We start from the raw sequence: 12,339 nt of genomic DNA, 5'->3' as shown, positions 1-12,339 counted from the left end.
GAAATGGGCCAGTGGGTGGAAGGGGCGGGGGCCAATTTTCCCAGAAGCCACTGGGAAATGCGCCAGTGGGTGGAAGGGGCGGGGGCCAATTTTCCCAGAAGCCACTGGAAAATGTGCCAGTGGGAGGAAGGGGAGGGGGGGGCAATTTTCCCAGAAGCCACTGGGAAATGTGCCAGTGGGAGGAAGGGGAGGGGCCGATTTTCCCAGAAGCCACTGGGAAATCTGCCTGTTGAAGATGGTACCGGGACAAAACCCATGTGCACACGGAGCGAACATACACACTGCACACCGACAACACGCCAGGAATCGAACCTAGGGCGGCAGGGTGCCAGAGCTGGGAGGCAACAGTGCTAACCGCTGCACAGTCCTGCTGCCATATAGTTTGAAACTTAATCATAAATCGTGCAAATGAACTGTCCTCTCACGATACAGATTGGATCCGTATTACATGAAATATGATTTTAGTCTGTGAATTGTTTTAAAATGTAGCCACAGGAAGTTAGAAAGGAAACCACAGATCATAGCTAACTATGTTTTTGACCATACCTGAAGTTGTGTTTTGATGCTTTTTTTAATAATAATAATAGTTCCTTACACTTATATAGCGCTTTTCTGGACACTCCACTCAAAGCGCTTGACAGGTCATGGGGAATCCCACTACCGCCACCAATGTGCAGCCCCCACCTGGATGATGCGACGGCAGCCATAGTGCGCCAGAACGCTCCCCACACACCAGCTCTCAGTGGGGAGGAGAGCAGAGTGATGAAGCCAGTTCAGAGAGGGGGGTGATTAGGAGGCCATGATGGGTAAGGGCCCATGGGAAATGTGGCCAGGATGCTGGGGATACCAGTAAGAGTTCACGCCCTGCCGCACTCATTCTGCTTGTTCTTTCAAGTTTGGTCTCTTAGGGACTGTGACCGTGTATAAATTGGGTGACTTTGTCTTGGGAGACGACGTGTATGAAATTGTCACGGTTGCTTCGGGCTAGTGATCCTGGTCAGTCGGAGACGCTGTGATGTCTTGCGGATGTCAACTCTTAACTGGATGGGTGAGGCGACACGGGAACGATGCCCAGATAACACCTTGTCGCATGGGGAAAACAGCCAGATTCCATCTTATTGCCCATCGCTGATAGAAGATTCCTAATCTAGATTAAGTTCACTAAATAGTTTAACACACAATTAGGAGTAGATCCAGACTGATTTAAACTCATTTATTAATATTAAAAAATAAAAATAGGTTACAAAAACATCGGATAGGAAAGCCACTCCAACCATGGATTGTGTGCATCAGGGTTATAATAATAATAATAATAATAATAATTGCTTACGCTTGTATAGCGCTTTTCTGGACACTGCACTCAAAGCGCTGTACAGGTCATGGGGAATCCCACTACCGCCACCAATGTGCAGCCCCCACCTGGATGATGCGACGGCAGCCATAGTGCGCCAGAACGCTCCCCACACAGCAGCTCTCAGTGGGGAGGAGAGCAGAGGGATGAAGCCAGTTCAGAGAGGGGGGTTATTAGGAGGCCATGATTGGTAAGGGCCAATGGGAAATTTGGCCAGGACGCCTGGGTTACACCCCTACTCTTTTCGAGAAACGCCCTGGGATTTTTTAATGACCACAGAGAGTCACAACCTCGGTTTTACGTCTCATCTGAAGGACGGCGCCTGTTTGCAGTCCAGTGTCCCCGTCACTATACTGGGGCATCAGGACCCACACAGACTGCAGGGTGAGAGCACCCCCTGCTGGCCCCACTAACACCTCTCCCAGCAGCAACCTTAGTTTTTCCCAGGAGGTCTCCCCTCCAGGTACTGACCAGGCTCACACCTGCTGAGCTTCAGTGGGGTGCCAGAGCTGAGCTAATTCCCCATTACAGTTCAAAAGATTTCAAAGCTGCACTTTTTGGTTGTGTGTGTGTTTTTTTTTTAATGTATTAAACGTATAAAGAATTTACAAATACAACTAGAGGAGCAGAAACCAATAAGAGAGAAAAAAAAGATACAATCAGAAAGAAAAAAAAAACTAACTGCCAGAGAGGTAATGTAAGTAAGTTATAGAGCCAAATTATTTTTGACATGTAACAAATGTTTACTTGCTCGTGCATTTTTCACATTTTTACAAAATTTAAAATACGTTTCAACTACAATACTAAAAAAAAAGACTAAAATAAAGTATGATTGGACCATTTTAATTGATAAATATTATCTTCCCCCCCAAAAAAAATTCTTATTACAACAAAATATCAAAATCCTTAAATCTAAAAAACACCTTTAAATGCCTACAAACAAAACTGTCCAAAATAACTTCACACACACACAAAAAAGACACAAATCTTCCTTCTCATGCTTACATTTGTGCTGTGTTAGCTGGATAAAACTTACGAACAATTTTAAACAACATCTTTAACCTTATTTGTATTATAATAATATCTATCAGGAGTCCTGGTTGTGTCGAAGCTGCGGCGGCGCTGAGGACTGACGTCATCACGATGCGCGGCTTTCACCCTCGTGGCAGTGGATTGAATCAGCCAGTTGAGCTAAATGATCAAGAGGAAAGTTCTTGTTTTTTTTTTTAAAAAAACATTTTCGTGTCACGTTCGGAATGCGTGAGGCTTTTACCGGCTGTGTTGATGCTTGAACAGATCACAGGACTAAGCACCGGAGCAAAAATACAGAAGAAAGTGGGTTTTAAAACTCCGCAAAGCAGCCTGTGTTTCTGACGGACACGGAGGATGGCGGAGAGCTTGTTAGATCTGCAAACCGAGCTCCACTCTTTCATGGGGGTGGTGCTCAAATCGATCGTGTACGAAGTGGCCGAAGTCTTCCGAAACAGGACGTCTGACTCGGAGGACGAGTTTCAAGACAAACTCCGCGGCGTCTCCCACATCCTGGTGAGACGGGCCGTGTTTAAGATCACCCAGTGTGTGGAGGAGACTTTCGGGACTGAGATGGCGCAGATGAAGGAGGAAAACGAGACCCTGAAGGTGAGATTGCGGTTCTGGGAGAAGGAACCGGGAGCAGGAGGAGATCGGGGACAGACAGATCGTGTTGGACACACGCCTCCCTGTGAAGCCCCTGCAGGGATAAAAGAAGAAATGGACACGGAACCGGAGCTGTCAGGTCAGTGGGGTGACTTGTATGAAGTCACTGTGTGTTTAAAAACGTCCTCCCTGGTGTGAATATCATGGAGAGACGCAGAGTGAAGTGTGTCATTCTGTAAAGCGCTTTGAGATGCCACCTTTAAAGGCGCTAGATAAAATAAAGTTGATAAAGTTACTGTGTTAGGTGGCAACGGGTTATGGTGCTGAAAACATCTGTAAGACAGTAACAGGGCTGAAAACATGTCGTTCGGACTAAGATAGATACTTTATTGATCCCGTGAGGGAAATTGCAGTGCAACAGCAGCTTAACACAGACAACACAGCCACAGTGTAACGAATGATACAATAATAATAATAGTACAATACAATACAATCAGTACAGTGAGGGGTGGACTAAAAGAGTTTTTCACAGTCCAGGACACACAAAGAACAAACTAGAACAGAACAGTACTCAGAAAAATCGTATCACACATAAACACATGAACATAAATATAGATGTAATTATAAATATAGATATAAATGTATTGCACAGGTCCCTGGCATATATTGCACAAAAAAAAAAAAAGAGAACAGATGTCGCAGTAGATGTGTAGATGCGTTCAGGCCAGAAACGGGTCACTGTCGATGTTACCTCTGCCCAGACGCAAGGTGGAGGCGTTGTACAGTCTTATGGCAGAAGGCAAGAATGACCTTGACTAACATCGACTCAAATATTTACTTATATTAGAGAAACACTGCACATCACCGATGTCAACTGCTCGTTATGGTGGTCCGCTTTAGATCGTTTTTTGGGAATATTAGCAAGGATTATACATTTTATTTGATATGTTTGTTTCATCATTGGTATCTGTTTTAACGGAATGTTGCCTTTTGATATGTGCTCCTCGCTGTGCGACCGGGAAGACTTAACTAATTTTCCTGTGAAAATGCGATGTTTTAGCGTTTATTAGGCGTGGTTAACGGGGGGAAAAAAAGCGATTTGTGTGGTGAGCTATAATCTGTTCTGTTAAGAAGTTGTTGGGGCATCTCGTTCAGAAAACGTAATAATATAATTATTATATTTTAAACCCTCGCTATAAACGTACTTGATTTATATGTGTTGTGCTGGAATGAAGTCACAAAATGTGAAAACTGCATCCTCATAACATAAAAGCAAAGATCCGAATGCCAAGATGAGCTTAATAATAATAACATCACTTTATTAACCCTTGACAATTTCTTGCAGTAGGAATTATCTTTTCGCAGACCCCAGCTTGCTCTCCAGGAGACACACAGACAGGGAGAGAGAGAAGCTGGGGGTCAGAGCGCAGGGGCAGACATTCTACGGCGCCACCTGGAGCAGCTGGGGTTCAGGGCCTCGCTCAGGAGCCCAACGGAGTAGGATTCCTCTACCGGCTGCGGGATTTGAACCGGCAAACCCCTTCCAGCCCCAGGCACAGATCCTGAACCCCAGAGCCACCACTCCGCCCCAGAGACATACCAGGATCTGTACCGGTCTGTCATGATGCTGTACCATCCCTTCTCTCTCTGTGGATTTTGTTTTGCTTTTGAAAATATTCTATTAGTGTTTTTTTTTTTTAGCATCTGTGCTCTCCGAGTTCCTGGGAAATCGGGACTAAGATAAGGGGGCGGAGTGGTGTCTCTGGGGCTCAGGATCTGCGCCTGTGGCTGGAAGGGTTTGCCAGTTCAAATCCCGCAGCCGGCAGAGGAATCCTACTCCGTTGGGGCCCCCCCTGAGCGTGGCCCTGAACCCCAGCTGCTCCAGGGGCGCCGTACAATGGCTGACCCTGCGCTCTGACCCCCAGCTTCTCTCTCTCCCTGTCTGTGTGTCTCCTGGAGAGCCAGCTGGGGTCTGCGAAAAGTTAATTCCTAATGCAAGAAATTGTCAAGGGTTAATAAAGTGATGTTATTATTATTAAGCTCATCTTGGCATTCGGATCTTTGCTTTTATGTGGGCCTCAAGTTATGAGGATGCAGTTTTCACATTTTAACTTTGAATCAGTTATTAGAACTCTTTGCTGGGCGTTGATCATGTCAGTAGAGATCTACGATACCAACAATACTTAATCTCTGTGAAGAAAAGTGGTTAATTTGGAGTGTACTTTAGCAGCCAGATCACCCTGCAACTCACCACTGGCAGCCCCCCCCACAGGAGCTCAGCAGGTGTGAGCCTGGTCAGTACCTGGAGGGGAGACTCCTGGGAAAAACTAAGGCTGCTGCTGGGAGAGGTGTTAGTGGGGCCAGCAGGGGGCGCTCTCGCCCTGCGGTCAGTGTGGGTCCTGATGCCCCAGTATAGTGACGGGGACACTAGACTGTAAACAGGTGCTGTCCTTCGGATGAGACGTCAAACCGAGGTCCTGACTCTCTGTGGTCACTAAAAATCGCAGGGGGTCTCTAAAAGAGTAGGGGTGTAACCCCGGTGTCCTGGCCAAATTTCCCATTGGCCCTTACCCATCATGGCCTCCTAATAACCCCCCCTCTCTGAACTGGCTTCATCCCTCTGCTCTCCTCCCCACTGAGAGCTGCTGTGTGGGGAGCGTTCTGGCGCACTATGGCTGCCGTCGCATCATCCAGGTGGGGGCTGCACATTGGTGGCGGTAGTGGGATTCCCCATGACCTGTACAGCGCTTTGAGTGGAGTGTCCAGAAAAGCGCTCTATAAGTGTAAGCAATTATTATTATTATTATTATTATTATGTCTACGTGCTATCAAGTGAATATAATGTCTTAAATACTCTTTACTGGTCTGTCTTGATGCTGTAAAATCCCTGCATCTTAAAGATTTTAATCTTTCTCTGTGTTTTTTTTTTGCCTTCAAAAGGACACTACTCTTAGCCCATGTTAAAGGTCTTGTTCCCTTGTCCTGTGTTTACAGGCTCAGAGGCCAGTGCCCTCCCTGACGCTGGGGACAGGGCTCCTCTTGAACAGCAGCCCAGTAAGGAGGAGGAGGAGGAGTGGGGCTCCCGTCTGATGCAGGAGACAGAGCTCACCGCTGCACACGGGAAAGAGACACTCAGTGAGCAGCAGCACACAGAGAGCAGACAGAGGGTGGGGGATCTGGACTCTGTGCCCGTGATGAAGATAGAGCCCGAGAGTGAGACACCTGGGCTCTTAGTATCTGATGATTTTACAGTGACGATGAACAATCTGGACACCAAGAATATTGCAGCACATTGTATTGAACTGGGCCGTGTCTCTGTACAAGAGCCCAAAGAAGAACTGGGTGAGTTTAATCTTACAGAGCAGGACATTGCCCAAATTGACTGACCCTGCAGATAAAATAATCCATGCATACATAAACTAAAGTCATCCATGAACTGAAATATCTTAGCTCTCTTCTTTTGTGTGCATGGCATGTATAGTCTTGTGCTTGTGCCTTTGCACGCCTTCTAATCTGGTAGATGTTTTATTGATCTTGATTATCATCACAATTCTTCCTTTGGTCTTTATTGTTGATGATTATTCAGTTATTGCTACATTAAACGTTCTCTCGGAGAAGGTTTTGATCTTTACTCTCAGCCCATGTTAAAGACCTTGATCTTTTGTCCTGTGTTTTTCAGGGTCAGAGGTCAGCGCTCTCCCTGACGCTGGGGACAGGGCTCCTCTTGAACAGCAGCCCAGCGAGGAGGAGGAGGAGGAGGAGGAGGAGGAGGGGGGCTCCCGTCTGATGCAGGAGACAGAGCTCGCCGCCGCACACGGGAAAGAGACACTCAGTGAGCAGCAGCACACAGAGAGCAGGCAGAGGGTGGGGGATCTGGACTTTGTGTCCGTGATGAAGACCGAGCCTGAGAGTGAGACACCTGGGCTCTTAGTATCTGATGATTTTACAGAGAAGATTAATCATCTGGACATGAACAATAATTCACAAGGTTGTAAGGAACTGGGCCGTGTCTCTGTACAAGAGCACAAGGAAGAACTGGGTGAGTTTAATCTTACAGAGCAGGACACGGAGCCCCAGTTGACTGACCCTGCAGAGCAGCAGACTGCTATACCTGGTGAAGAGAACAGTACTGAGTCACGGCACCCAGAGGAGAGTCAGTACAGGGAGGAGCAAGAGCAGCACCTACAGGGCTGGATAATAATTAGGCCTTGTTCTGTTCAGGTGGAGAGCAGAAGTGTCATATGATCCCTTAGTACCTGATGACCTTACACACAGGCTCAGTAATCTGGTTACTAAGAAAACTGTTTTGATGAACTGGAGTGTGGGCACAGAGAGGAACAACTGAATGACCTGAATGGTTTTTGTCTTTCAGAGCTTGAGAAGGAGATCCACGCTTCTGTGCAGCCCACTGGGGGACGCAATGGAGAAAATGCAGCCCAGTTCCGGCATCCAGAGCCAGACCCTTCCAGGGAGCGTTCGCAGAACCAGGGACCCCGGCACGATCAGAGGACGATCTGTCAGTCAAGCATTTCGCCCCCCGGCCAGCACCTACAGACAGAAGAGAAACCTTTCAGCTGCAGCCAGTGCGGGAAGGGTTTCGGTCAGCGACCCAACCTGAAACAACACCTGCGCACGCACACGGGAGAGAAACCGTTCCGCTGCAGCGAGTGTGGGAAGGGTTTTCTGGGCTCGCGTTCCTTTAGGGCCCACCAGCGCACTCACACTGGAGAGAGGCCCTTCAGCTGCAATCAGTGCGGGAAGAGCTTTAACCAGTCCAACAACTTGAAGAGACACCAGCGCCTCCACACGGGAGAGAGGCCGTTCACCTGCGCGCAGTGCGGGAAGGGCTTCACGCACTCGTACTATTTAAAGAGACACCTGCGCGTGCACACGGGAGAGAGGCCCTTCAGCTGCAGTCAGTGCGAGAAGAGTTTTACCGACTCGAGCACCTTGATGACCCACCAGCGCATCCACACGGGAGAGAAGCCGTTCAGCTGCAGTGAGTGTGGGAAGCGGTTTCGATTCGTGAGCACCTTGATAGCCCACCAGCGCCTCCACACGGGAGAGAGGCCGTTCGTCTGCGCTCAGTGCGGGAAGAGCTTCGTCCAGTCGATCCACCTGAAGACCCACCAGCGCCTCCACACGGGAGAGAGGCCATTCGTCTGCGGCCAGTGCGGGCGGAGCTACGCGTACCCGAACCACTTGAAACAACACCTGCGCGCGCACACGGGAGAGAGGCCGTTCGGCTGCCGCCAGTGCGGGAAGAGTTTCGGCGACTCGCGCACTCTGAAGAGACACCAGCGCGTGCACACGAGAGAGAGAGGCCGCTCAGCCGGCGTGGGGGAGAGTTTTATCCCGTCGGGTGACTTGACAAAAACGCAACAGTGTAGCCACCAGTTGTTGACTCGATCGCAGTCTTAACGCGGTCTAAAACTGTATTCGTTCGAGAAGGTAGCTGCGTCGGCACGACTAAATCGGAGATCGCTCTCGTCGTGCAGGTTTAATTTATGTTTTCGAGGGAAATGTAGAAAGGTTTTAGTTTCATTCAGTTTGAAAATGGACGTCTTCAGTTTATTTCTCGGAACGTCATGTTTAGTCCTGTTCGTTTATGATTAAGACCGTTCTCTCCTTTGGTTAGGCTGGTGTTACAGCATTTAATTCGCCATGTAGAACAAAGACGTGTGTATGAAACTGATTAGGATCCTTAATTTTCATTCTAAGGGGGGAATCACACATCTGATTGATATCTACCCGAAACCTTGTCCACCAAATGGGTCCTGGTTGCAGAATCTTAAGCGAGGATAAAAATCAAAGACAATAAATATTTATGCAATAAAGGGTAAATGAGTTATTGTATGAATCTCTCTCGATAAGAAAATCTGTTTTTGCGCCTATACTGGTAAATATGGAAGCCCGTTTCCGCCAGGGAGTAAAAAAAAAACTTCCGACTTAGTATCTCAGAATTGCGACTTAGCAACTCAGAATTCCGACTTAGTATCTCAGAATTGCGACTTAGCAACTCAGAATTCCGACTTAGTATCTCAGAATTGCGACTTAGTAAGTCAGAATTCCGACTTAGTATCTCAGAATTCCGACTTAGTATCTCAGAATTCCGACTTAGTATCTCAGAATTGCGACTTAGCAACTCTCACATTTGTGACTTCGAAATAGCCATATTTCATTGTCTGTCCTTTGTTATTGTAACGGATTCAGGTTCTAGGGATTGTGCCCTCGCCGCTCCCACCCTAGTTCGTGCCTCGCTGCACTGGCTCGAACCTGAGTCTTGCCAGCTGAGCTAAGGAAGACCTTCTTTTTTAAGTAAAAAAGGACATACAATGGAAATACGTAAAAAGTATGTTTCAGCTTTTATAATTGTGAATTCTTCTGGATGTGAAGTGCCTATTTCTGTATCTTATTTCATATTCTGTCTACGTAAATAAAAACTATTTTTTAAAAGCCCACCGTGCACTATTCAATCCGGGTACTATGGAAGCCTCACTGGCGGAAATGGGATTCTATAAAAATTAGAGTAATTAATTTGATTTTTATCAGGGCACTGTACAGGACAAGTCTTCAGGCTTATAGATCCTATGATCCTGTACGATTCATGAAAATAGTGTAACGGAACGGCCGACATACAGGTTGTACGATCTGGTTGCAGTACACCACCCTCCCCTGCGCATAACAGGGATGCTGGCCGCCGGGGTTAAAGAAAGTGAGCCAGTGCAGCGAGGCACGAACTAGGGTGGGAGCGGCGAGGGCACAAGCCCTAGAACCCGAATCCGTTACAATAACAAAAGGACAGACAATGAAATATGGCTATTTCGAAGTCACAAATGTGAGAGTTGCTAAGTCGCAATTCTGAGATACTAAGTCGGAATTCTGAGTTGCTAAGTCGCAATTCTGAGATACTAAGTCGGAATTCTGAGATACTAAGTCGGAATTCTGAGATACTAAGTCGGAATTCTGAGATACTAAGTCGCAATTCTGAGATACTAAGTCGGAATTCTGACTTACTAAGTCGCAATTCTGAGATACTAAGTCGGAATTCTGACTTACTAAGTCGCAATTCTGAGTTGCTAAGTCGCAATTCTGAGATACTAAGTCGGAATTCTGACTTACTAAGTCGGAATTCTGAGTTGCTAAGTCGCAATTCTGAGATACTAAGTCGGAATTCTGAGATACTAAGTCGCAATTCTGAGATACTAAGTCGGAATTCTGAGTTGCTAAGTCGCAATTCTGAGATACTAAGTCGGAATTCTGACTTACTAAGTCGCAATTCTGAGATACTAAGTCGGAATTCTGAGTTGCTAAGTCGCAATTCTGAGATACTAAGTCGGAATTCTGAGATACTAAGTCGCAATTCTGAGATACTAAGTCGGAATTCTGACTTACTAAGTCGCAATTCTGAGATACTAAGTCGGAATTCTGACTTACTAAGTCGCAATTCTGAGTTGCTAAGTCGCAATTCTGAGATACTAAGTCGGAATTCTGACTTACTAAGTCGGAATTCTGAGTTGCTAAGTCGCAATTCTGAGATACTAAGTCGGAATTCTGAGATACTAAGTCGCAATTCTGAGATACTAAGTCGGAATTCTGAGTTGCTAAGTCGCAATTCTGAGATACTAAGTCGGAATTCTGACTTACTAAGTCGCAATTCTGAGATACTAAGTCGGAATTCTGAGTTGCTAAGTCGCAATTCTGAGATACTAAGTCGGAATTCTGAGATACTAAGTCGCAATTCTGAGATACTAAGTCGGAATTCTGAGTTGCTAAGTCGCAATTCTGAGATACTAAGTCGGAATTCTGACTTACTAAGTCGCAATTCTGAGATACTAAGTCGCAATTCTGAGATACTAAGTCGGAATTCTGAGTTGCTAAGTCGCAATTCTGAGATACTAAGTCGGAATTCTGACTTACTAAGTCGCAATTCTGAGATACTAAGTCGGAATTCTGAGTTGCTAAGTCGCAATTCTGAGATACAAAGTTGGAATTCTGACTTACTAAGTCGCAATTCTGAGTTGCTAAGTCGCAATTCTGAGATACTAAGTCGGAATTCTGAGTTGCTAAGTCGCAATTCTGAGATACTAAGTCGGAATTCTGACTTACTAAGTCGGAATTCTGAGATGCTAAGTCGCAATTCTGAGATACTAAGTCGCAATTCTGAGATACCATAGCGCGTTTTTTTTTTCCTTCCTGGCGGAAACAGGCTTCCATAGGTAAATCCCTAGTGTTGGTTTTTAATTTTTTTTTCCCCCCAATGCAAATCTTTGTTTTTTTTAACCCAAAGGGGGCAAGCGATTTGTATTGTTTCACGGTTCCCCATACACAAATGCAATTAAACGTTATCGCCCGAGGGCCTCGTATGAATCCGATCCCCGGGCTCTGCGGCTCGGGATCTGCGCCCGGGGCTGGAAAGGGGTTTGCCGGTTCGAATCCCGCGGCCGGCAGAGGAATCCTACTCCGTTGAGGCTCCCCCCCTGAGCGAGGCCCTGAACCCCAGCTGCTCCAGGTGGTGATGTATACAATGGCTGACCCCTGCGCTCTGACCCCCCAGCTTCTCTCTCTCCCCCTGTCTGTGTGTCTCCCGGAGAGCCAGCTGGGGTCTGCGACAAGACCAGCTCCTCATGCAAGAGGATTAATAAAGCGATGTTCTGTTAGGAATGTGATTCGCAGTTCCTGGATACCCAGACCCTATACCACGCCCACCTGCGCGAGCATCTTTGCTTTGCTCTCCACTGCGACGTCCCTCCCACAAAGCAGGTGGCTTAGACATGCCCAGACGTTTTCCAAACGTTGAATGCTGGCTGCGAAGGAACAAGTAACCTGGGCTGAAAAAAAAACCACAACGTTTCGGCCGTGGAGCCTTCTGCGGGCGTGAGAGAGACGGGGCAGGAAGCAGAGGCGATGTAGCCACCTCGTCTCTTTCGCGCCCGAAGAAGACGTTCTCCGAAACGTTGTTGGTGTTTTCTTTCTGGAATAAACCTGTTACTTGTTCCTTTGCAGCCTACGCCTGCTGATGCAGCTCCCCCGCCACCTGAGCTGTTTAATACTGGTGTCACATTAGAGCCTTGGGTACGAGAGAGGAGCTCAGGGTGGTGTCTGATGCACTTTCTTAAGGAAAAAGGCGGACAGGCAGGTGTCATTTTGGTGTTCTGTCGTCGAAAGCATCGCGCGCTGCTCCGCACAGGCCCGTCTTCCAGATCGCCCGAGGAGCAGAGCTGCCGATCCTGTTCATCGGAAATCCCCTCGTCGTCGATGACAATCGGTGCAGCTCGCGTCCTAGCGTGAAAGCAGTATGATAGTATGGAGGATCTCGATTTCCTTCTCCCTCACACAGCTCGTGTAACGTT

At 47.2% G+C, this 12,339-nt stretch overlaps 2 protein-coding genes across 4 annotated transcripts in view; one reads left to right on the top strand and one right to left on the bottom strand.

Moving 5' to 3' along the window:
- The window catches only part of LOC107076061 (zinc finger protein 271-like), a 179,142-nt gene that overhangs the window by 46,653 nt on the left and 120,150 nt on the right, over nt 1-12,339 (bottom strand). The window lies entirely within an intron of this gene.
- On the top strand, nt 2,221-8,823 carry LOC138243257 (zinc finger protein 391-like). Of its 3 annotated transcripts, none has more exons than XM_069198794.1 (4): nt 2,221-3,125; nt 5,981-6,328; nt 6,666-6,818; nt 7,359-8,823. In XM_069198794.1, the coding sequence occupies exons 1-4, from the start codon at nt 2,738-2,740 to the stop codon at nt 8,405-8,407; spliced, it is 1,938 nt and encodes a 645-aa protein (XP_069054895.1). In that variant the 5' UTR covers nt 2,221-2,737; the 3' UTR covers nt 8,408-8,823. The 3 variants fall into 3 exon arrangements, with proteins under 3 accessions (XP_069054895.1, XP_069054894.1, XP_069054896.1); XM_069198793.1 differs by having other exon boundaries at nt 6,666-7,025; XM_069198795.1 differs by lacking the exon at nt 5,981-6,328 and having other exon boundaries at nt 6,666-7,025.

This window comes from Lepisosteus oculatus, chromosome 14 (assembly GCF_040954835.1).
Source record: "Lepisosteus oculatus isolate fLepOcu1 chromosome 14, fLepOcu1.hap2, whole genome shotgun sequence".
Taxonomy (NCBI): Eukaryota; Metazoa; Chordata; class Actinopteri; order Semionotiformes; family Lepisosteidae; genus Lepisosteus; species Lepisosteus oculatus.
The sequence above is the reverse complement of the archived record's forward strand: the minus strand, read 5'-3'. Positions and strand labels throughout refer to the sequence as shown.

What these genes read in the sequence shown, in the direction of transcription:
- LOC138243257 (XM_069198793.1), top strand. Translation starts at nt 2,738, where the DNA reads ATGGCGGAGAGCTTGTTAGATCTGCAAACCGAGCTCCACTCTTTCATG. An exon ending in AGAGCCCAAAGAAGAACTGG is followed by an intron (nt 6,329 to 6,665) that starts GTGAGTTTAATC and finishes TGTGTTTTTCAG; the next exon opens with GGTCAGAGGTCAGCGCTCTC. An exon ending in AGAGCACAAGGAAGAACTGG is followed by an intron (nt 7,026 to 7,358) that starts GTGAGTTTAATC and finishes TTTGTCTTTCAG; the next exon opens with AGCTTGAGAAGGAGATCCAC.